Source organism: Protopterus annectens, chromosome 16.part0, assembly GCF_019279795.1.
Source record: "Protopterus annectens isolate FY-2018-M chromosome 16.part0, PAN1.0, whole genome shotgun sequence".
Taxonomy (NCBI): domain Eukaryota; kingdom Metazoa; phylum Chordata; order Ceratodontiformes; family Protopteridae; genus Protopterus; species Protopterus annectens.
Genome location: NC_056750.1, coordinates 559,184,009 through 559,210,547, shown reverse-complemented (window position 1 = coordinate 559,210,547; position 26,539 = coordinate 559,184,009). Strand labels below are relative to the sequence as shown.

Genomic DNA, 26,539 nt, shown 5'->3' with positions numbered 1-26,539 from the left:
ACTCTTATGTCCCTCAAAAAGCAATGACTGCAGCCAGTCACTTCATAAACACCCCTGGCACAAAAGACAAGCTATAAATCAAAGATGTGAACTGGCAATGTGAAACCTGGACAAACTAAAATAACAGGGGAACAAAAGCCTAGAAACAGAGACAGATTTACATATTGCTCTTATAAACTTAGAAAGTTGCTAGGACAGGATTTGCATTAGCATGCATTTTCTGATGGATATGAAGTCTGAAACTAAAATGTACATTATTGTTTATTTACTCATCAGTGATTTGCCACAGATTTTATGAGGAACAGACCAAAAATACGAGGTAAAAAAATCTGGACTTCTGTGAAAATACGGGCAGAGTTATGACAGACCCTCCAAAAGTGATGCGGCATTCTAGAAGCAGGGGTCTGGGAATGAGAAAGCAAGGATGCAGAGACAATTACATCATCCAGAACTTGGAAAAATTGTAAGAATGTCCATGGCTCTTGCCTCTAGCAAGCTAATCTATGGCTGGGAGAACTCACTGACCTTTCAGCTGAAGGTCGCTTTCCTCTTATGAAGGAAATCTCCAAAAGAAAGATCTTCAGGTGGTGAGGCTGGGGATATGCCTTCCTCACTACCCAGTTCTATATAAGAAGCTAGGGGTATCTGGTTTCCACAGGCCAATGCCTCCATATCTGACTTCAAGGTAGTTGAATCAGTCTAGGAAGAAGTTTCACTTTCTTTTTACAGAGGATATACCCGATACAGAAGTGTTGTCAGATGACGGATGCCTACAGTTTGCACATTCCATTCTTTTTACAGAGGATATACCCAGTACAGAAGTGTTGTCAGATGACGGATGCCTACAGTTCGCACATTTCCATGAAACCATCCTCACACACTTTTCCTTTGAGTGCTTTTCTTGCTTTTTCCTAGGTATGTCAGCAGAGGGACTAGTAGATGCCATGGCAGGCTTAAACATCCATGGCATTTTTGAGGGAGATGCTCTTCTAAGAATGGTGCCCTAGACTTACTGGTCTACTTATTAAAATAAGCATAATGGGGACAACTGAACATCTTGCTCTGTACGGCGGAAAAAAAGATTGTGAAATTCTCAGAGTAATACTGTCTTCCTACACTTGATATAGTTATTAACTTTTGTACCTGACATTTACAAATCCATACACTAAAAAAGTAGCACCAAGAAGATACGATTTCCCAGCAGGTTCGTTATCTGCAATGTCTGGATTCAGGTCAACTAGTCGAACTGATGACCATCTTGAGCTAACTAGTATAGTCAATGACAACTTTCAGAAAGATATGAAGATGGTACAGGCTAACATCTCTTTATATCACAAATGCCCTGGTATTAGTATGTTTGAGAGACCATCAGGCCTGGAAGAGGGAAGGTAAAATCTCAAGTATTTGGGGCAGCTTTCAGGCAGGAGTCCCAAGAGTCTGTACTGCAATACTGAATTATAAAGAACATCTTCTAATTCCTTGATCCACACACGTATAATTTTTTTCAAAGATGCATAGCTTAATTTGTTTTCATCATTCTGCATTTGTTTCTTGAACAATATAATGGTTCAGTGATAAGTGTTTTTTCAAATGGTTATTATCCGTTGTTCATTTCTGGCATCCATTCACTATCTGTGGAGTTTGTGTGTTGCCTCAGTGTCTGCAAAGTTTTTTTTTCAGTTTCTTTTCCCCAAAAAATGATGCCTAACTGGTTACCATAAAACATACATATGTCTATTGTATTTACTCTTGCTTTCCTGCCACAGTCAGTTGAAAACAACCAGTGGCTAAACACATATCCATTTAACAAATTATAGATCCTCTCCATTTAATTCCAGCCATTTCTTTCCTAATCTAGCATATCTTCCCACAATGTAACTGAAGCTAAATGCCATAAAATGCATTACTGTATCCTTTGGGAAGTCATCTACCCCAGGGAACTATCACATTGACAATACATCCCTTAGGAGTTGATCCAGTTGTTTGGGATTTGGGAACTTATGTGCACAGTAACTTAACTTTTGACCAACATGCTCCTATTGTTGGAAGAAAGTCCTTCTATATTGCGCAGCTTATAAACAAGGGAATTGTGTCTAGGTCTAAGAATGTCATTGCCTCTCTTTAATCCCCCCTTATAATACAAATCATTAAATGTGATGCCCTCTATGGCATTATCTCCTAGACACATGCAATAACTGGAACATCCACAGAGATACCTTACTAAAGAATACAAGACGTAAACAACATGTCTTACATGGACCAACTCAAAGCCCAGTCACTGTACTTGGTATCCTACAGACTGCTAAGTGGTGACCTGTGCCTGGGCATAAAATACATCCTCCAGCCCATTACTGATGGATTTACTGCACGTCACCAAGTCAAATGACATCATGAATATTCAGTCCAGGGATCTAAATCTCTTCTACAACAACAGAAGAGTTTGGAAGGACAGGTATATCTCGCAGAGGATAAGGACACTGTGGAAAATACTCCCCCCATCCATCCCTGCCCATATTCAAGCATCGCTTAGATCAATGGATGGGAAACAGAAAATTTACCAAAAAATAGGCACCAGAGACAAGCAGACCCAACACAAAAGTGCTTTAATACTGAAATACTATGAAATGCACACAAGCATAAATGCAGTTCCCCTTACGTTTTCGTCTCAAGAACTTCATCAGATGAGCATAAATGTCCTAATTACCTCATTAAAAACCTTTTCCCTCTTAAATTGACCAATAGAATGAATAAATCAATTAATATGGATATTTAAATGTATTTTATTTAAAATTATGATTCAGCATATGCACTTTTAAATCAAGTCTTGTGCACCTGGAAATTAATTGATTTCATACATGTGGGTATCTATGACCTTATCGACCGTCACCAGAAGTGGATACAAAGAATCCTAATTAAATCTGAATCTTAATCAGTTTATCTTCCACACAATTTTTAATCTCATATTCTAACCCTCTTGGTTTAATGCATATCTTGATATTAATGCTGTCAGGCAAAGGTGTCAATTGTATTTCTATGAAAGAAATGCATAGTCATACCCTTCGGGAAAAACAAGGTTACCCCTAGCTACCATATAGGTGGCAATCCACTGAGCACAGAAGAAGTTATTAGGGATCTGGGGACCCAGGTTGACAGTAACCTTTCGTTTGACACTCATGTTGCCAAAGTAGTTAGGAAAGCCTTCTACATTGCCCACCTGATCATGAAGGGATTCACATCTAGATCTAGGGAGGTCATCGTCCCCCTGTACTCATCACTCATTAGACCTATGATTGAGTACAATGCCCCATTCGGAATGTATCTGACCCGACACCTGCAGCAGCTGGAAAGGCCCCAAAAGTTCCTCACCAAAAGGATAAAGGGTCTCAAAAATATGTCTTATGCTGCCAGACTGAAAGAACTCCAGCTCTATTCAGTCGCATACCGCTTGCTCAGAGGTGACCTGTGCCTGACATATAAGGCCATGTCAAACCCAGATTTGATGAATATGCTTCACCTCAAAAAATCTAGATCCCTCAGAACCACAAGGGCGGGAGACTTAAACCTTGACATGGTTATTAATAGAACGTGCTGGAGGGACAGATTCATCACCCAGAGACTCCATCTGCTGTGGAACAAAATCCCGGTACATGTGAGGCAGAGCACCTCGCTGGCCTTGTTCAAGAGGAATCTTGACCAATGGATGGGAGATCGCAGATATACCCCAGGGATTACTTCAGTGTCACTGCTTGACAGAGGCACAGCAAAATAATAGGCATAGTTTTCTTCAAACTAAAGGGGTGGCAAAAGCCACATAACTATGGGCTAGGCTTATAAATGCCCTTGGGCAGATAGCCTAGTATGAACCTATGAACCTATGAATAAACTTCCTTACAAAGTTACAAATGTAGTTTTGCACATTACTGTCTCAAGATTTCATCCAGTAAGTGCTGTGGACAGTACCCACTATGTCCATGACCTTTATTTCTACGATAACCTCTAATCTGTGTACCTCAGGAGTCTAGGGGTAGGTATTACTTATTGTTTCATTATCTCGTTCACTATCCTCACCAACTGCTACAGCTCTGCACTAGTTTCATCCGGATGCTCTCCTTTTTACAAGGAGAATCGACTTTCCAGCATTCATCTTGAGGTTGACTGGGTTGAATATAAACATTGTCCACTTCATGGGATTCTTCATACTGCAAAGCCAGGCTGTGTATGTAAACTGACAGCTAAGACATAAACATAAGCTTCCACGTGCATTGTCAGTGTATGTCCCTTCCCTTCCTCTCTACATGTGGGACAAGCTCCTGGCCTTTATTAACAAATGATCTTGTAATGTGACCTACTACACCATGCCCTCTACTGAGGTATGTGAACTATCTATTACCTTCTCATTTCTACATTTCTTGCTGGCTATCCAGCTGTTAGACCTGTAATCAAAACTTGGTCACTAGTGGCAGTGGGTCTGGTGATATTTCATGACATTAGCTTTATTTTCAGAAAGGCCCACGCACCCCTGAGCTTGACTACCACAGTCCACATCCAACTTACCCATTCATATCCTTGCAAAGGAAGGCAACATCCCTAGTTATAAAGCTTCTCCAAGTAACATCTTCCCTCAACAAGAAAAAAAATACTTTTAGGCGGCACAGATTAAGTGTGTGTAGTGCGGTGAAGACTTCAAAAGGGGCAGCAACTATTGCGTGCTAATGCAGTAGGTATGGTTATTTGTTGTTTGTTTTATGGCTGTCTAATATTAGGACCAACAGCAAACAATGAGAGGGGCAGAGATAATTTGCACTTCTACTTATCGCAATCTTGCAGTTAGCAACTGCTAACAAGAGGTTAGAATGCGGATTACCCCTGACCTCCACCAGATATCCCCATAGTAACACTTCAATCTCACTATCTTTTCTTGAAAGCAAGTCTGTTTGCACCTCTGTTGGTGAGCTTGCAGTATGCCTCTGCTAATAACAGGCTAGAATGGCAGTTACACTTGGCCTCCACCAGGGTCACATTTAAATCCAACTATCTTTCCTTTAAAGTAAGGCATCTGCCACATAACCACCTCCCTCACTGTGCCATATCATTCATTCATTCACCACGAGGCTGTTCTTCAAAGAGGTTGTTGCTGATATAACAGAGTCTACTTCTATGTTAGTGGGCCAGTTCATGTATTAACTTGAATTAGAAATGTGATTGCTGCCTCGGACAATGTGGCACCCAAAGTGTCTCCACTAGAACATTAAATGTTAACAGCCATCAATGTTTTTACATCTGAAGTCTGAGAAAAAGTTGTGATCACAGGGAAAATATTAGTGTGCCTCCCTTCTTAAAGAAGGAAAGGCTAGTCAATTTCACCAGACGACAGGCAGTAGTAAAACAACTGCGGAAAAAGAAACATGGAATATGTCAAAGTCAGTAAAAGTTACTACAACAGTCTACCTGAAGCAAAGTTGTATTTTCATCTCAAGTTTTGGGCCAGCACATCTGTGTAGAAAAAAATCTGTATATTAAACAGTTATATGTAAATTAGGGGACAGGAGAGTAGTGTGCTATGTGAAAGTGAATAGAGAAAACAACAAAGTCACTGTATTAGCTAAAGATCATCTTAGCAAATAGGCAAAGTACAATCAATAAAACAAGAAAAAAATAAGGAACACTATCATTCCTGACTGGATATTCTTTTTGGCTCTATAATGACTTAGAAAATATTCTAAAGCCTCAAACGTAAATTGTTAGCAATGGCTAATAGATAAAGTATTGGAATTTCCATAAAATGTTATTGTTAATACATACTCCCAATATCCAGAATGATCACAGCTGAAGAATTGCCTGCTTCATTGGAGGCAACACATGTATAGCGTCCAGTGTCTTTTGGTTGGGTCTCCCTGAATTGTAGAGTACTCTGGTGTGTGCCAAACTCTCCGTATCTCACCAATTCCTTCCCTGCATTAAAAAAAAGAGTTTTTTTTCCATGTATCAGCTTCATAAATGTTAGAGTAGAATATATATATTTAGTAAGCATTTCAGCCTCACAGACAGACACTTTTTATTCTTGCAAAGCAGAACAAAAGAATAACTACTGTCAGACAAGAAGGGTCGGTATGGTTCATCCATTAAAATTAAATGGTGACAGAGACTCAGTAGAAGTGTGTGTGCATGTGTGTGTGTTTATAGATATGACCATGTACAATGGCAGAAAAATAATACTGCTTGAATGTATATAACAGCAAACTTGTAAGAACATATGAAGGAAAATGGCATTCGTATCTTATGGCAAACAGAGTTCATAAATTCAAGTCATGCAATATGATTTCATAGGTTTGTTCCATATTAAGCCAAAATTAACACAGACAGAATGACAGACACATGCACATAACTGTGCGTATATACACACACACACACACACACACACACACACACACACACACACACACACAGAAAACAAGGCCTACATAGCATCAGGGCTTTCTCCTAGTTTTATTTTGCTCAAGGGTCACTCAGTCTACAACCAGAGAACTACAGGATCACTACAACAATGGGACCAAAGATGGTGCACCAAGATATTTACCTTCTCCTTGTTGGCACTCACCTCTGTCATTACTGCTCTCAGTCTTATGCTCTTTGTAAAGTCTGTGTTACTAGTAATGCAAGTGAGATTATAAGTAAAGGTAATGCATCTATGTCCAGAGAAATCATCATGCCACTGCACTCATCCCCCCATCAGACCCATCACAGAGTAAAATGCTCCGTTCGGTATGTACCTTACCAGGCACGTGCAACAATTGAAATGTCCACAAAGGTTCCTCACAAAATAAATACTGGGTATAAACACTGTGGATTATACAGATTGCCTCAAAGGTCTATCCCTACTCTGTTTCATACAGACTGCTGAGAGGTGATATACGCCTGGCATACAAGGCATCCTTCAGTCCTGTCCAGATGCACCTTTTGCATATCCACAAAAAGAACAGCATCAGAACTACTAGAAACAAGGATTTAAACTTTGCTTACAATTTAAATACAACATGTTGGAGGGACAGGTATGTATCTGAGAGAAATCCCATTCTCTGGAATAGGCTTCCCCTCCATGTAAAGGAGAGCCCTTCCCTAACCCTATTAAGCATAACCTGGACCAGTAGATGGGAAATTTGAAATTCACCCCTGGTCTGACACCTGTGTGTGTGATGGACAGAGGCAGCAGTTAAATTATGCCCCAACTAACATAACCCCTTAAAACAACCTCTAAGGCAAGATAGCCTGTGTGATGCATTTTGGTTGCATGGCTAGGCTTATAAAGGCCCCAGTGATTATTAACCTAGTATATACCTATGGACCATGAAAAAGGTAGCAGCTTTCCTGTTGATTAATCTTCAAGAACAGTGAATGGCACAGTTTCAAGCCTTGTACAATTCTCCCAACAACAAATTTAAGGTAGCGTCATAGATCTGCTAATGTGTGGTTGACATATTGTGTTATGAAAAGCTTTTGCTTTCTAGAGAACTAGCCGATATACACACACAAGAATTAAGATTAACTAAATCAACCAAAACTGTCAACAGTGCAAAAAATAAAAATAGAAATAAAATGCAATCTGATACAGACACACCAAACTTATGTAATTATTTTGTGCTTTCATCCTTAACACATTACTAATGCTTCTTCAGAATGACAGAAAGTTTTAAAAAAATCTATTTTAAACTATTCTAAAATCGTGTGATCACTGATTATGTGGCATAACTTCAAAAATTATGTCAATGAATATAAATTAAGCAGACTACAAATAATTTAAATCTAGAAAGGAAATGGTATACAATTGCCAATATAATTAATTTCTTCTAATAAAGATTTATTATTACAGCCCCTCTTGTTTAAATGGAGGCTATCGGTAACATAACACAAGATTTTTAAAACTGGTACATGAAGCTGCAGGTCTATACAAAGCATTTGTAGTGGATTTACTTTTAATTGCATAATAATGTTCACATATTCTTTTACTCGACATCCTCATAGTTTTACCCACATAAAAACAATAGCACTGAGTGCAGCTATCTACATCCACTACAAACGTGGTAGAAAAATGTAATGTCCTTTTACTGGAAAGTTTGATTCAAATGAAGGAAGCCAATGCAGAGTCCTTTCAAAATATATCTACAATACTTGCAACCTCAGGGACCACGTCAGTTTGCATTTTATTTTTGTTAAATAAACAATAGGTTATGAAAAGGTCCGGGATGACCGAAGGAGATGACAATGAGGTTTTGCAGATGTTTAGGATATAGTTAGTACCTTTATACCACCTAACAACTGGATGGGGAATGCCACTGGCAAAGCACTTCAGAATAGCTTCATCTCCAGCTGCAACCAGTACGTTTTGTTTTGCCACTGTGATAACTGGAGGCTCTGAAATAAAAAGAAAAGACTGTTATTACACCAAGCAGATGTAATGCTGAGAGTTTCCTTCACCTGATAATAAAGATATAAGAAAAAAAACAGCAAAAATCTGTTTTATTATGAGGTGTGCAACTTCAGTGAATACCAATTCTTTAAAGGATAGAAGTAAATCACCAAGATTAAAAGTGTGGCAAAAATTTAATTTATTTACTCTTTGTTGAGCAGGTTAGTTCCATTAGACTAGTGTCCTCTTCAGTCATATTGAACAGGGGACATTTGGCCAGGGCATCGGGCAACTTCCCCTGTCTTTTTTTTTTTTTTTTTTTTTTTTTAAGTGCCATGGGACCTTTTGCATCCACTTGAATTACTGCCAACTCAAATAGACGAGACTACAGTTTAACATGCCATCTGAACGACAGCACACTCCAGAGTGCACCCCCCTTTATCCTTAATGCTGCACTGCACTGCACTGGAAATTTTAATCCAAGTACCCGGTATGGGAAAATGACTTGTGTCAGTGTTGTATTCTGGCAGAAGCCATTTCCAACACACGATGCTACACAAACTGGTATAAACCAGGTGTGAGAGATCTGGTAAATGGAAGTATCCTATAAAACACTGCTTTCTAGGGAATGCAGACACCGATAAATGATCTTACAAATATGAAGTCATGAAAATGAAACCAGGAAACTTGACAGTTAGCAAGGTATCCCTGCACAGCAGGCATGATCATATTACTTTTCCAAGATAATTTCCTTTTCTTAATTCTTCACAGAAAAAAGTGAAAGTGCAACTCACAAACAACTCAAATATTGTTGCCTTTTTGTTTGTCTGCATGCCTTATTACCATACTAGTACAATGTCCATATCACAAGACTACAATATTTCCAAGTGCCTCTCTATCAAAATTGTTCTTAACACAAAGGTAGTGCCCCTGAAATACAAATTGCACAAGCTGCCCCATTGTGGCACACACAACTACTGCCAGAGGAGCAGAGTACAGGGGGAAAACAATTATATGTTATATGTGACATAAAAGAACAGTTTAACCTCAGAGTTCAAGTGCAGTTCTGGAAGCATGCATCAGAATAACAGCGTAGCTTATTACTATATACTACGGACTTACAGTATCATGCTATGTTTCTGCACTGCATACAGTATACTGTAATGGAAATTAAATAACAGCGTAGCTTGTTACTATATACTACGGACTTACAGTATCATGCTATGTTTCTGCACTGCATACAGTATACTGTAATGGAAATTAAATAACAGCGTAGCTTGTTACTATATACTACGGACTTACAGTATCATGCTATGTTTCTGCACTGCATACAGTATACTGTAATGGAAATTAAATAACAGCGTAGCTTGTTACTACATACTACGGACTTACAGTATCATGCTATGTTTCTGCACTGCATACAGTATACTGTAATGGAAATTAAATAACAGCATAGCTTATTACTATATACTACAGACTTACAGTATCATGCTATGTTTCTGCACTGCATACAGTATACTGTAATGGAAATTAAATAACAGCGTAGCTTATTACTATATACTACGGACTTACAGTATCATGCTATGTTTCTGCACTGCATACAGTATACTGTAATGGAAATTAAATAACAGCGTAGCTTGTTACTATATACTACGGACTTACAGTATCATGCTATGTTTCTGCACTGCATACAGTATACTGTAATGGAAATTAAATAACAGCGTAGCTTATTACTATATACTACGGACTTACAGTATCATGCTATGTTTCTGCACTGCATACAGTATACTGTAATGGAAATTAAATAACAGCGTAGCTTGTTACTATATACTACGGACTTACAGTATCATGCTATGTTTCTGCACTGCATACAGTATACTGTAATGGAAATTAAATAACAGCGTAGCTTGTTACTATATACTACGGACTTACAGTATCATGCTATGTTTCTGCACTGCATACAGTATACTGTAATGGAAATTAAAGGAGATGCAAACAAGAGTAGCCTTGGCTTCTGGGTGACAACAGAAAGTACAGCTGTCACTTCTCATAGCATACATGCTAATATCCAGGGATCACTGCTTCACTTGTAGTTATAAACATGGGAAAAGCTGTCAGAAATTGTCAATCCTGACCAACCAGACTACAACAGTTTTGGGTTATATCCTCCTGACACAGAAAGCATCAAACAGATGATGGAAGGGGAGCTCATCCAACGCCATTGCTACTTCATTTCAGTCAAATCCAAAATAGACTAGTGGCAACAATTGAGCACAAGATATATGTCAATAATAGGCAATCAAAACTGACCACAATGAGCCATAGACAGTCTGCCAACTAATACATCTCCCTTGCAAAAAAAAGAGACCCCTCGCAATCCCAAGTTCCTCAAGGCTGCTATTTTAATTTGTTGGGGGGTGTAAGGGCATCACTAATTCAACAGTGATCCTTGGACCTGGGTATGTACTGCACTGGGAATTCACAGCAGTACAGTCCTCAGCATATGGATTACTATTACAGCCTGCACTGTGTGTAGAGTCTGCATGCAAATTGTAATGTTTTGAAACTGCATGAATGGAAGTTAAATGCCTTGCATTTGCTCTAGTTGGAAACATTCCTGAAAAGAAGCAGCAGTACCTACTTGTCTAGTAGAGAGAAAGGGTTTTTGCCTTATGGTGTAAAGATTTGTCATGATAATAACAATGAAGAACAATTCAGCTTGCTTGTGATTTTAAGAAAGTTTGTTTATGCAATACTTTGCCCAACTTGTCTTATCTAAAGGAAATAAAAAGTTAATCTGTTTTTCTCAATTCTTTGGTTTTAGCTATACAGAAGCTCATCTGTATATGCACATCCACTATTTTGAGGTTTTAGAAAGAAGCTATATGGTGGTGGTGCTGCGGTAGCATTGTCACCTCACAGTAAGACATTGTCCTGTTCGATTCTCAGCTAGAACAACTTCTATGTGGAGGCATGCATGAATAGGCGTACTTTCGTTGAAGGTTGTGCGTCAGAGCAGGCAACTTGGTACGTAAAAATCTACTGCCAATCATTAGCGGACCGGAGTTCCGCTGTGGCGACCCAAAGACACAACAACAAGAAAGAAGCTATATAGTTGGATGGATTGATGCAAAAATTCTCAGATACAGCTTTGCATACTCAAAATGAGTTGGATCTTAGACCACCTTGTCCTGTCAGACATCAGTATGGGGTTTAGAGCTCATAAGGGGGTTGGCATAGTGGTCAAGGTCTTTTCCTCACAGATACAAGGTACACGATTTGATTCTGACCTCTGGTTATTGACCAGGCTTGTAATAATCTGCAGACTGACAGCTACACAGTCATCCTCTTAACCTAGTATGTACCTATCTGATACTCTTGACAGCCACCGGGAAAATTGTTTTCAACAAAGAAATATTATCGCACAGTCATCTGGTGAGAAGCATCAACTTATGCAGAACAAACTTAATATCCTAAAAAAGGGATGACTGCCTTCCAAAGAGGTCATAAATTAAGTATCTCCCTTAAGTAAAGGTTTATATAGTCAGAGAAAAAATCATAAGAACAGAAGCTGATATTGTTAAATGAATGTTGACAGAAGCGTGCTGATAATGTCATAAGAACGCAGAAACATGCAAGTCCACAGCTAAAGGGGCCTGGCTTTAATGGCCTGAAATTGTCCATAAATAGACTTAAAAATGAAATTAAAAGAAAAAGTCATGGACATTCAGAATTGCCATTTAGCTGGAACACCTGATATCCTTAAGGGGTGATTTGCATATATCCCATGAGGCCTCTGATGCAAGAGGTTTAAGGTATCACACAGTTAGAAGTCTATCTTTGCTAGATTTTTCTTTTTGTGTTTTTTAACCAGTTGGTTATCTGTGTGACCTTTTTACTCTGTTTTAATTAGACATTTATTTGGAACAGTGTGGTGTAGAATGGGTCTCAAGACTTTCTTAAAACCAGAAAACATCTTGAATAAAAACCCAGTTACACTTGTCCTGAAAGAATGTGTTTTGCTGCTGCACATGCTAACAGCTGACCTAATGCTGGCATACCAGTACTAACTGCTCAACAGGAACTTATAACTCCCACGAATGGAGAAAAACTTTCTCAAATCCTGTTTTCTAGCATGCTGACAGCATCTTTTCCAAAGCAGGCATCTGACATGCAGATAAGCCACTTGTCCTTGGTAAAAAAAATTACCCTTCCACTTAAGAACTGTGGAGATGAAGTTGTTGAGATGGTAGGAAAAGTTACATCTTCCTTGTGCTTTTCTTGAAGGCTTTCTTTTAATTAAATTACCAACTCCTGCCTTTTTCCTAAAAAAAGTACAGCTGTTTATTGGGTACATTTTACTGTATTTTGATTCCACTGGATGAAAAAAATGCTACTTCATCTGCCTAGTTTTACACTTCTCCTCAAACTTTTTAACACTTCCTGTGGAGGAGGGGCACCTTGCCAAGATTAGTCAAAAAGGGCACTTAAAGTGTGGCTCGATACATCCTTCAACATGGGTTAAATCCTCAATCAAGCATGCCTTCTTAAACCAGTTCCAGTTCTAGCAGCCCTGGCAGGGTCATCTATGTCATCATACAAAGTTTCATACGTGACCACTTCACGAGAGGATTAAATACGTCTGGAAAGCTTTTAGATTAAAAATGGAGTACCACTAATCTCTTCCATTTCCTTGAGAATATCCTCTTGGTATTGCAACATGTAGGTCTGGCACTTAATGACTTTTGTGTCTATTGATGTGGAAGTATAAATGTTTTGTCAAAATGATGTAATACTCAGCTCTCCTTGTCATTTGGCCATGTGTTTTGCCAAGTCCCAGGTTCCAGTCCCTTCTTTTAGTAAGTAAGCTGACTGCTGTTCTTAGCCTTATCCTTCACTCTGCAGAAGCACTCAGGTTTTGTAGGTGTTGGGAATCTCTCTTGAAGGATGCATTTTTGAAAGCATACTTGAATGTCTGGAACAGTGGGAAGGTCGTTGTGGGCCTTGGCTGGTCAATTACCAACAAGACAATACATCTTTTGCCAGAGTCCAAGGGTTCTTTGGATTCCCATTTGAAGTGCTCCCTCATCAAGCTAAGACTCTCACAAAAGGCAAACTTTTTTGAGTAGGAAGCTTGATAGAGACTCGTCATAATTAGTATCGTATGCCAAAGAAGAAGAAGAAATCTGCAAAGTGTAGCAAGATAACGTATTTCCAGTTATAGGTTCATAGGTACGTACTAGGCTCTCTGCCCGAGGGCATTTATAAGCCTGGCCAGAGTGTGTCAGCTTTTGCTGCCCCATTGATTAATTAACTGATCCTCTGTCAAGCAGAGCCAATGAAGTGATCCCAGGGGTGTATTTTCTGTTACCCATCCACTCGTCAAGGTTTCTCTTGAAGAGTCTTAGTGAAGGGCTCTGCCTAATGTAGTTTGGAATTTTGTTCTAAAGCATGGGGAGTCTCTGTGACAGGAATCTATCCTTCCAGCATGTTCTATTTATTGTTGTGGTGAGGTTTAGCTCACTAAACCGCGTGGCTAGCAGTGACTTGGATTTCTTTAGGTCCATCAATTCTGAGTTGGACATGGCTTTGTAAGTCAGGCAAAGATCACCTCTGAGTAAGCAATATGCCACTGAGTACAGCCAGAGTTTTTTCAGTCATATCAGTCAGTTATTCTGGAATCTGACATGGGTTCTGGTGATGGACTTGTAAACTAGAGATGCTAAGCCTAGTTGCTGGAGGAGGGGGGGATGTTAGTCCTTTGCTACACAAGGAAATACTTCTTGGCAATGTTTTGAGAACCAAATATGACCAGAGAAGATGGAAGTGCAATTGGTGCTCCTGAGCCCATCTCCCAGTACAAAAGTGGATGGCCATTTAAGTCTCAACTGCTGAGATGTTTCCCTCGCGAAGAAGGTAAGAAGGATTTTTATCTCCATTATTTTGAGGCTGAACTACTGGGTGGCATAAAGCTGGCAGACAGAAACTGCCATCTAGCTGTGCTGCTGCAGAAGAAAGAAAAAGGGCCTAGTCTGGCAGAAAAGATACTACCCTGATTTCAACCCCTGCAATGGCATAAACAGATGACTCTGATTATGATGATGGGGCAAGGGACTTATTCAGTACTAGGGTACTCAGGCCTAATACTAGATCACCAAGACCTCATGCACCTTGCCCAAATCCTAGTTAACTTCCTTCTGCATTTATTTATGTACCTATGACTCTTTTCCTTCACTTTTCAGGTTCTTTCCTTAGAGGACTTCCCTGCTGATGCCATGGTGGGTGGATGCCCCTTGGGCATAAGGTTTTATTGCTCCATGGAGACCTTCAGTCTTCATGTTCTACTTTCCAGAGTCTTCTTCACTAATGGGATCTCTCTAAACTTTTCAGCCTAATGCTTTTCACCCATCCATGAAAGGTACTGAAGGTGAAATTGATTCAGTGGGATTTACCTATCATAAAAACAAAAGCAATGTCTTTCAGCTTTTCCAGGTTAGGGGTTGCCATAGCAGATCACCGGTGCAAAGACTGACTGACAGGGGTGTTTTTATGGTGTTGGGCTGCCAGCCCGGCACCCAATCTTCACAGAAAGCACACACATACACACATGTACCTACCTACATGTCTTTAAAACTCACTTGACTGCAGGGAAGACGTGGAGACTCCATACAGAAGGAGCTTCAGCCGTAAATCGAACAAGAGAACCTCTTGTTGTGAGGCAACAACGCTAACCAATGCTCCACCGCGGCTTCCTATCATAAAGACAATTGGTAACTTTTTTCCAGGGACATTATGGGCCTCAGAAGAAGAAGAAAAAAAAAAAAAAAAAAAACTAAAGTTACTCCTATAAATCACACGTTGGACAACAATTTCAGTAATAAGGAAAATGGAAAAAAATATCCCCAAAAGTAATCTGAATTCTCTCATACCATACTGATGACAGAATTCCTGCATCTTGGCTGAACAAACTAAATATACTACACGTTTTTTTCTCGTCCTTTTACCCCAGCATCACTCTGGCACTGGCAACATGAGGAGAAACAGCCCACTAGGAAAAGATGAATCTCTGAGAGTAGAGTCTAATGTTTGCCTGAGCATGTTCCTTGTTTTAAGTACGACTGTAGCAGGAATCCCTGCTATTTTTATTGTGTGAGTGTTGCAACAAAGAATATGAGAAGTAATGTTGCTTCTGACTGATACTGCATGAAGAGATTCTTCCTGCGCCCCCTCTGTGCGATGAGTTTCATACCTCACAGAACTAATTCTGTACTCGCTGACAAACTTATGGAGAGTTAAACTGCTATAACAGCACATTCATCTCCAATCTGCACAAACTGGTTGACAAAAATATTTGATGCATTGTCATTCTTTGACTAGAGTCATTATGAGTACAGCACTGCAGAATTTAGGGATCATGCTACATTTGAAAACCAGCAGCAAAATCATGTTAAGCTGCAGTGATAAAATATAACAGCAGCCAGTCGCTCAGATCAATTAATTACAGAAGAGTGCTAAAATTAACAACATATGGTCTGACACAGCAGATTTTCTTTTACTTCAGATATTTCCATTTCAGTTTGTGTAGAAAGCATATTTTAATGGTTATGCCTGCAGTCAAGTAATGTTAATGATTTCCATTTCCATAGGTAATAAATTTTGACAAGCGCAGCAGAACAGTTTTCTACATTTTTTCCACCTGTCTCCTTTTCAGCCCTAACAGCAGAACAATGGCTTTGAAGTTAGAACACCCAGCAAAACCACAATGTATAAGGACTATCTGATGTAACTATTAAAGAAGGAGCCCTCTCAATGCCATCTGTGTCATGTGCACTTGTAGAACTTACCTTAAACAGTAAGAGCAGAATGGTGTCATGTCCAGTCACAGATACTGTACACATGACTTTGTTTGCTTATACTGAAGCAATATTGATTCTGCCCTAACAGCACCAACATGCCCTTGGCTAAGGCAAGCAGCATACACTCCCAGTAAGAAAATGACAGAATTTTAGTCACTATTATCTGTGTAGTCAGGTGATGACAAGTGTCACTGCATTGACAACATAACTAATTCGTCCTGAAATCTAAGGCCATCAACCAGGATTTTATATCAGCTCACTAGTGTAGTAATTACTACCAGGAGGCACTTAGGTGAGCAGTCCAGAAAAGCATAGCCTTGTTCAAATACATAAATCTTCCATAGTGAATAGACTATAGAAGCAAAATAAAAGAAAGCTCTTTTTTTGTTTTAACTTAATAAACCATGGTTTAAATAACCAATACAAGCTTGAGTCTGATTTTCTTATTTTTTAATAAGAACACAGAGTGATGTACAACACAGATCTTGCATTACTAGTATTGACAATGGACTAGTTTAATAATCCATATGCGGCTACCAAGGATAATCATTCCTTTACAATTAGTTTTCCTGTTTTGTTCTTCCTTGCGGAAAGTGTTCACTACCCGTAAGGCAGGGTTAGGTTACAGTTAGCGCATATTATTATGTTATCTCAGGCCATCCTACACCCACTGTCAATTTGCTCTCTAGGATTGATATTTCTTTTCAATAATAAGTTTTATAAACTACTCTAGCTTATTTTAAAATGTCATATCACTTCATATGATTTCATACTATACTATACTCCTCTTGTTTTCACTAAGGTGTTATAAATATTAACCATTAATCTCATCTCATGGCTCCAGAATAATTGAATGATAATCTTACTTATTTATTTAGTACAGCTTGATGATCAGTATAGTCCACTGGCCTGAAAGAGCCTGTTTTCAGTGGAGGCCTGGGTAGAAAAGCTCCACATGATGCAGACAATTTTACAATAGTTACACAAAAGTAAATAAAGTAGTAGAACAGTAAAAAATGCAGAGATAATATACAATTTGTTAAAAAAGTCATAACATTTCTAATCCTAGGTAATTTACAAAAGTGAGATTCATGAAGTCTAAACATATTAAAAGTACAGGCATTTCAGATAAAAAAACATAAGTAAAACATTTATGTACAGATAAAAAAAACAAGTTTATTTTTTTTTTGAAGTTAGAAATATGAGGAGAGGACAGATAGAAAGAAGTGAGGTGGGAGAGGTCAAAGGTGGTATATAGTGGAGAAAGGGAGTGGGTTGGTGGAGTTTATGGGGTACAGGGTAGGAGAGGAAGTAAAGGCAAGGGGTAAGAAAGCACAGTGATCGAAGGTTGACATAACAAATTATAAACAAAAGTACTGTACATAAATAGTTCTTAACACATCTAGATACAAACAGGTAATTGTTCTGTAGTGACACTATACAAAGATAAAACAGGAGTTCCTTCTGTAGTGACATTATGCATGACATTAAATTTCAAGTACAAAAGACATGCAATATACGCGACAAGCAAACAGATAACACATGGGTAAGGAGGGATTGCATTACAGATGTTGCGAATAAATAAAATTGAGTAAAGGAGTATGAAGCATTAGTCTGTAGGTAGAGGAGTATGAAACATCTGTCTGCAGAGAGATGATCATTAAAGCTGGAAGAGGGAAAGAGGCATCGTAGAGCGTATGAGCCAAAGACAGTGACGGTAAGAATACTAGGGCACATACTGAAATAAAACTTAGTTATAAGAGAGTGGCAAATAGTATTTGAAGGAAGTGGAAAAAGTGGGAAGGTCAGAATGAAATGTACATGTAAACTGGGGATTAAGGTAGAAAGGAAATGGCGGAGGAGTGGCAGATGAGGGGATAGAGGTTATAGGGAATATTATTTAAAATGACTACTGCAATTTGATTTACAACAATGAGGATGCATCTGGGGCCTAGAAGGGAACTATAACAAAAGAGGGTAGATTTCTCAACATATTTATGATATTTGGTATGAAAGTCATGAATTCAGTGGTAGGAACTCAGAGAGAATTTACAAATTATTCACAGAGATACAATAACTTAGCTGGACTAGACAAAATATATGAAACAGAAACATGTGCATTTGAGAATTTTGACATATCCAACAACTATTTCAGATCATGCACCAACAATTACTAAGATAAAAATGCAAGGAAATGAAGTAAATAGAATAAACTGGCACTTTCCCACCTACCTGTTAAATAGAGAGGAATTTAAGGACTAGGTAGTGGAAATTATCCAGGAGTTATTAGTGAAGATCGAAAGTACTCCAGACGTTATAGCTAGCGAATGGGATACAATGAAAGTTGAGAGTTTAAAAATAGTGTAGAAATAAAAGGAAAGGAGATATGGCTAAGAAGTGCTAAGAATGATTTAATATTACAAAATAAGGGGAATCTGACAAAACAAGAAGAGATGCAATTACAGAGTGCTAAAGACAGAATAAGGGAGTGGATGTATAAAATGCAGGATTTAGAAATATTGCTGTTTTTTTATACCTGAAGAGCACAAAACTTTTTGCACAATGACTAAGATAACAGAAAAATAAAAAGGGTTGTTGCCAATAACAAGCCTATAGCAAGAAAAATAACAACAGATCCTGTAGACGTATTAAGATACATTTTGGAAATTTTAAGAAAATCTGTACAAAGCAGATAAGTAGGGAAATCACGAAAAAACACAAATGGAAATATTTATGGAAGACTTAAATATGAAAAGGTTAAAGGTGGATGAGACTCAACAACTAACAGTTAAGACATGAGAAAATTAGATAGATAAAAAAGAGATATATAACCAATCTGCAGGAAAGTCTCCAGGAACAGATGGTATTCTGGTGGCAGTTTGGAAGCAAGGAGTGAAAAAAGTGACATAGATCTGGAAGGTTTTATTTAACAGTATTTTAAAAGGAAAGGAGGTACCAACATCTTGTAAAAAAGCTGTGGTGGTTGTAATACCCAAGGATGGTAAAGACACATCTGATCTAGCTTCATATAGGCCCATTTTAATTTTAATCCATGATTACAAAGTGTTTATGGCCATAATGGGTAAAAGAATGGTAAAGGTGATGCCAAAATTGATAGATATGGATCAATGTTGCTTTGTGAAGGGGAAGACAAACATCTGACAACATTAAAACAATAATGATCCAGAGGGAAGCAGAATGTAAGAAAATACCACTGTCGTTGGTGGGTCTTGATGCAGAGAAAGCATCTGACAGAGTAAGCTGGGATTTTAACAGCAGGTTAATGGAAGCATTTCCATTTGTTGACACAATAATAAGGTTAATTAGCAGGACATATGAAGGATCTGAAGCAAAAATCAAAGTTGGGGGGCTCCTCTCTGATAAGTTGTATCTAGAGGACCCAGGCAAAGGTATAGTCTTTCCTCTTTGTGCTATATTTACAACCACTGGCAAAGAAAATAAGGGACTCAGAAATTCAAAGATATCATTTATGTGGTGTTCAAGAAAAGTTGGCTTTATTTGCAGATGATATTATTTTTTACCTGATGGAACCAAACAAGAACATCTCAGTGTTGTGGGACATTCTGAGACAGTTCTGAGTTTTTTCTTGATATAAAATTAATGAGGATAAAAGGAAGGGTATAGCTATAAGCTATGTACTCACACATGAGTTGGTTCAGCAATACCAATATTTATGGGAACATGATAAAATGATGTGTTTAGGTGTATGGGTTAAAAAGGATTCTGTTACAACATGTAAGGATAAGTGAGAAAGGATAATACAACTAATCAGAAGCTGGATTAGGAGTATGGGATAAAAAGGATTTGGTTATGGTGGGTAAGGATATGTGGGAAGAGACTAAAGAAACGATAATACAAAAAATGAGAAACTGAACGCTCTTGCTTATGGGTAATGACAGCAAGATACAAGCAGTAAAATGTTTTTAGTCCTTTCAGTTTTAAACACAGGTCAGGCATATTTTTATCAAACATAGAGGAAGGTTTAGCCTGTAATTAAGAGTTGAATGATTTTTTTTTTTGGAGCTGGAATAGGGCAAGAGTCAAATGAGATAAGCTGATCCTTCCAACAGAACAAGGAGGTTTAAGATTACCAGATTTGAAGGCATCTTTTAGAGCTACACAGTTGAGCCCCTTATACATAATACAAGCAGGAGCTACAATTTAAAGTGGAAAGAAAGGAGGATAAAACAGGGGTGTAATTCAAGAAATAAGGAAATAATGGATTTTGAATGCATATCCTTAAGGAGAATAAGAGTCATACATAATATTATATTCATAAAGTAGCAGAAAGTATACTAAGAAGCCAACACAGGAACAGAGAAAGGAGATTCTGCTGATAAGGATAACAGCAATTAATGGTACAGAGAATAGGTAACAGGGGGTTGGAAGTTACTGGAAGAAGCTGGCAAAAGAACCGAGGTATTGGGGAGCAATAATTAGAAAAGGAAAGGTAATGGACTAGGAAGGGATGAAGAAGACATTTGGATTGCAGGTTAGGGATTTCCTTCCCTATCAGGGATTTATATCAGAGTACAGACAAAGAGTAAGAGATAAGGGACTCCTAAATAAAAGATCTAAATTGGTTGAGTTTTTAACTGAATCTAGAACAGAAGCTGCTGTTAATAAAGGGAAAATCAGTAGGACATGTATGGAATCAATCAGAAGAGGTCAGAAAAGATTAAGAAGAGAAATCAGATATGCAATTCATGAAGAAACAATGGGAGGACATATGTACGGCTTCCTAATATGCAACAAAATCTAGAAGATTTAGAATTATTGTCTGGAAGTGTTTGCATAGATTATACCCCAAGCAGACTCCGAAGAATTTTCCTCAGGTAGATTGCAAATACTGGAGGTGTAATGGGGAAGAAAGAGGTACCTGGGAGCATATGTTCTTGGAGTATAATTAGTTGGCAGACTTTAAAAACTCCCTACAGAGTACTCAGTCAGAAATACTGGATGAACAAATGAGTGTAATTAAGGAAATGACATTTTGAGCTGGAATACACAATCTAAATTGTCTAGTCATAGTAGGCTTTGTTAAATTTAATTCTGGGTGGCTCCCAAAACAGCAGTTACTAGAAAATGGAAATCTAAATCAGCAAAACTTGTAGTAGTAAAAATTGTAACAGAGGTAAAAGAACAAGAAGTGGGATCTTCAGAAAAGGTTAGGAATAAAATATAGAAAAAATGGAAATTGTGGGAACAATATATGCAGAGAAATGGTCTGGAGGAGGACTGAGATTTAAGAGAAGGCAGGAATTGAACAATGTATGTAATGCTGTTTTGATTATGTGATACATAACAATATATGTGGTGTATAACATTTTTAAATGTGAACTTGTTAATGTGGTTTGACTATAGTTTATTGATACATAGTCAAAGTACCCACCCCCCGCGAACAGTGTTGTGTTAAATGGGGTTTCAGCTATGATATTAGCATAGCTACCATGGTCACAAGGGGATACGGCTGATGTTCAATGGAAAGCTATGAATAGATCACTAAGCTTGAATTGGGTGATTTGGGTGATTTGAACATCTAGGAATTCAAATTTGGTGTCTTGAGGAATCTATCATGAGGTAATGATGCTCTTTTACAAGTGCCAGTAAGTCTGAAAACATGGACATTGTATGCAGAAACAATGGGACTATACTCACGTCTCTCTAACAACACATATATGAAAGTGTTCAAGCAGCAGGAGCACATTAAGTTCAGTCATTTTTTGTTAAGACTTTTGACATGGACTAGAGTGAGCTTAATGTGTTCTGAATTAGATTTTACTAAGTTGGAATGTTCAGCAGACAGCCTCTTTCTAAAAACGATGCTATGGGGGCAGCAAAGGCTTTATCAAGAGTTTGAAGGCCAAAGAAAGAGATGTTTAGCTCATCTCCAGCAAAACAGAAAGGCTTTCCTGTCATCTCATCCTAAGCTAACAGAAACTGCAGCCCCTATAATGACACCAACTACATTTCCAGTTGCTAAAGCAAGACCTTTAAATTCATGTAGACTGCAAAAAATACAAGCAGTGCAAGAATTTTACATAAATCCTTCTTGAAAGAAAACTTTGCTTTCTCTCACACACTTCTGACCTTTGTATATTAAACATAAGTTGTCTGGATTACTTCTTACCTTATCAGTAAAGGGTGATGTGCTGCTGTTGTATAAAAACCTCTTGAGCTTTTTGATAAAATCACTCGATATAAACTGTTACTTGTATACCATATGCTAGCAGCCACTACAGTCCCTATGATTCAGTTTTTCTAACAACATCTGGTATAGCCTGCTGCTGCTTAGTAACAGCAAAGCAGCATCACACATTGTTTTCTCCTTGCCACTATAAGCGATTTTAATTGTAAGACAATAGTCCTCACACATATTTCTCTCAAAGTGCCATCTCATCCATACGTGGGGTGCTACTCCCAAATAAAGTTTATATCTAGACCAGAACTCTTTCTATCTCTTTCTATGGGCACAGTAGGTTCATAGGTGGTTACTAGACTAACAGCCCTAGGGCCCTTACAGGCCTAGCCATATTTATCCCACGTTGCCCCAGTTTTCGATGGTTAGGTGAGTGAAGTTCGCAGAGATAAGGGTCTATGGTTGTTTATACCAACTTTATCTGTCCAGGGTGAACATGGGCACCATCCCTGGGATGAATCTGCAGTCACCCATCCATTGATCTAGTTTGCATTTGAAGAAGGTCAGGGAGGGGCTCTGTTTCAAGTAAACTGGAAGCTTATTCGATAAAAGTGGCAGTCTCCGGGAGATGTATCTTTCTCTCCAGCATGACTTGTTCATGCCAGAGGCTAGGTTAAGATCCCTGGAGCGAGTCACCTTCCCGCAGTTTGATTTTTTGTAACATTTCCATCAGGGCCGGATCAGAGACTGCCCAATAAGCCAAGCACATGTCACCCCACAGCAGCATGCAGGAGACAAAATACAGTCACAGAGCTTTCAGTCTTTCCACGTAAGATTTGTTTCGTGCACCCTGTAATTTCTTGGTGAGAAACCTCTGTGGTCTGTCCTGGTGCTGCAGGGTTATTGTGAGGTATATGCAAAAGTCAGCAATGTACTCTATTGGTCTGATGAGGATCGAGTACAATGGAATTATAACATTCTTAGATCTAGATGGGATGCCTTTACTTATAAAATGTTCCACATAGAAGGATTTCCTTACTACTGTGGATATGTGGTGATCAAAGTTCAGATTGCTATCAACCTGAGTATCCAGATCACGTTCCACTGGGTCTACACTTAGGTGGGTACTGTCTACAATGTAATTAGCAGGGATGTCAGTTTTCCCAAAGGGAATAATAATGCATTGTTTTGCATTTACCTTTAATCAATGGCTTTGGCACCAATCATTTCTCTGTGTTAACCCTGTCTACAGTATATTAATATTGTTGGAGTATTCAATGATTGATCCTAATTTGTAATAGTCAATGATCTTGGTCAGCCACAGGCCGCCCAAGTTTGCCCTGACTTCTGAGAAATAAATTCTGAACAGGAAGGGGTCCAGCATAGAATTATACGGTATGCCACTGGTCATACCTCTCAACCTGGAAACATCAAAAATCTGGACAAGGCCCATGAAAAATAGGTACAAATCTGTATGCTGATTAACATCTAATTTGCATACATAATTGCGTAACTCCACCCACCCCAATGGAATTGTGGAATAACTACTTTCAAATGCAAACTGAAGAACAGAATACCAAAATATGGCACCAGAGTCCCCCTGCAGACATCCGAATGTCCCATTACCTGGCTATTTCATCCCATTTACCATAAACAGTTTAAACATTAATGTGTGCAGACCGCTTTACTTCTACAATAATTATTTGGATTTTATTTTTACATTTTACAGCACAACAATGCAGAAACACTAACAGACATCTGCTAAACAAAGCAATACTGTCTCACAATGAAAATAGGCTTGGCATTAACACTTATCTGCCCTTGAAACTCACAATCATTGAAACAGCATTGAAACCCACACCACATCCAAAGAAAATGCATCTGGCCAGTGGTGGATAAAGATTACCTTTGGGCTGTTTTCAAATCATTGGTCGCTTGCAAACAAAACAAGAAACATACATGTGTTCTTTTCTTTGATACACCTTCCTGACTTTATTAAATTATATTCCTTGTATAATACAACACACTTGTTTGACAGAGCACATTTTAAAATTATTGTTTGAACATTTTTCCAGTAGGCTGTACTGTAGGCAATGAAACAACGCATGAACCAATAATGACAAAACTGCCCAATTCAGAACATTTCCATCATAAAAAAGTCTACTTCCACACCCACACTATAAATAGAATAACAGTAGTGTAAGCCATAGGCATCTTGCACAGCGTTTCGCACTTATTTATTTTCTATTTCATTTTTTGGGGGGCAGGGGACAAAAGGTCTAAAACCAGGGACACATTGCTTGTATAATTTTGTAAAATTGCTAGAATAAAATGCTGTGTTACCACCCTACATTTCACTGGCAAATTTTGAACCCAGGACCTTACGCACTACAGACTACAGTCAAAGCAGCATACCACTATGCTAAATCAGCAGCTTCCTTCAGTGAATTCATTTCTCACTTCTCACCACAGGTCTAAACTCTTAGCACAAAAAACCTGGGGGAATACAAGTTCAGTTCTCACAATGGCTCTCAACTCTTAGGAAAAAAAACCTAGGTAAAGCTGACAAGTGGTGGTGGCTAGGGACTTTAGGCTTTTTTTACCCTGTATTCAAGGTTCATTGCAACCACATCCTGCATCTAGTTACAATGAATGGAAATGGAGGCCTCAATATAAGAAAATATTCCCCAGCAGTAATGTACATATTGCACTTTATACATATAACATCACTTCTTACAGAAAGACCATATACAATTGTACAATGAGTCAGGCTGTTTGCTGTATATGGTAACAATGAAATAATAATATGTTGTAATTCTTCTAAAGTCACAGTACATATTATAGTTTTGTTTTAACACAACGTGTAAAGTGACTGCAAATAATTATCTGTTACAACAATCTTTCTAATGGATCTTACTGTCACAATTACTAAATTAAATAGGTACCTTCCCAGTTGTTGTGTCTTTCGGCTTTTCCCAGTTAGGGGTCGCCACAGCGGAATCCGGTCCGCTAATGATTGGCAGTTGATTTTTACGTACTGAGTTGCCAGCCCTGACGCACAACCTTCAATGAAGGAATGCCCATTCACATATGTCTCCATGCAGAAGACACTCTAGCTGAGAGTCGAACTGGACAGCATCTTACTGTGAGGCGCCAACGCTACCATACTTTAAATAAAGACAGGAATATCTATGTTGCTGCACCAAAGTTATCATAATGGAGCTTAATCAGCATCTATCAAAATATTACCATTATAAACTGTTTGGTTCTGTACTGGCATTTAGGAGTTGTCCCTTTAATGCATTCAACTTTTAAAACTTATGTGTGTTTTCAAAAAGAATGACATTAACCTCCTAGTAATAGGTAGAGACACTTTCCACATGGTGACACAGACAATATTTTCATTTGTGTCTCATCTCTGCCCTTCATGATACTGGCCTGACACCCCATTACCAAAATCTTCCAGCTATTTCTTTAGATATCCAGGATCTCAGCATGTCTGTGCTTTCCAACAAGGAGGGGGGATTTTTCTTATGACCTACCCATTTTCCCCCTCCCTGTGGACTAATGGTATACCTGGGGCAGACATATAATGGAGCTTTGACCCTCCATACCACTGGAGCACTAATAGAAATTGCTAAGAAACACTAGTCCTGCTGTACGTAAGCAAACTTATACTAAACAAAAGCTTGTCCACTAGTATGAAGATCAACTGTGGCTATGTATATTCAATAAAGTTTTGTTTATAAAACCAAACTGAAATACTTTAGCTAGTTTATGCTGCTTTGTTTGCTCTGCTACTGTTAAAAATTGTCACTGACAAGTCACATTCATTCCATGTCAGATTTCTGCATCTTTGCATATAGGTGAATACATGGCCCATCTCAACTTTCAGCCATTTACTATCACTCTGACTTGAAGAAGCTGCGGCTAGAAAGTAGAGACTACTAACACCATCTATGACTGCAGAAACAAAAGGAGTGATACATAGGGCAAAACAGAGGGGGGAAGAAAACGATGTACAACATTAGGCACAACAATATCTAGATACTGCAGTTTCACCAGTGCAGTCAACATGCTCTAATTTCATGGATACATGCCTTTATGCTGCTTTTTAAA

At 38.4% G+C, this 26,539-nt stretch overlaps 1 protein-coding gene across 2 annotated transcripts in view; it reads right to left on the bottom strand.

The window, feature by feature from the left end:
* Window positions 1–26,539, bottom strand: part of HMCN2 (hemicentin 2) — a 2,554,053-nt gene that overhangs the window by 1,923,701 nt on the left and 603,813 nt on the right. For both annotated transcript variants that reach the window (XM_044058392.1, XM_044058391.1), the window contains exons 14-15: window positions 8,296–8,409; window positions 5,803–5,952 (exon numbers count right to left, since the gene is read on the bottom strand). In XM_044058392.1, the coding sequence (XP_043914327.1) occupies window positions 5,803–5,952; window positions 8,296–8,409 (264 nt within the window). The remainder of the gene's footprint in view (window positions 1–5,802; window positions 5,953–8,295; window positions 8,410–26,539) is intronic.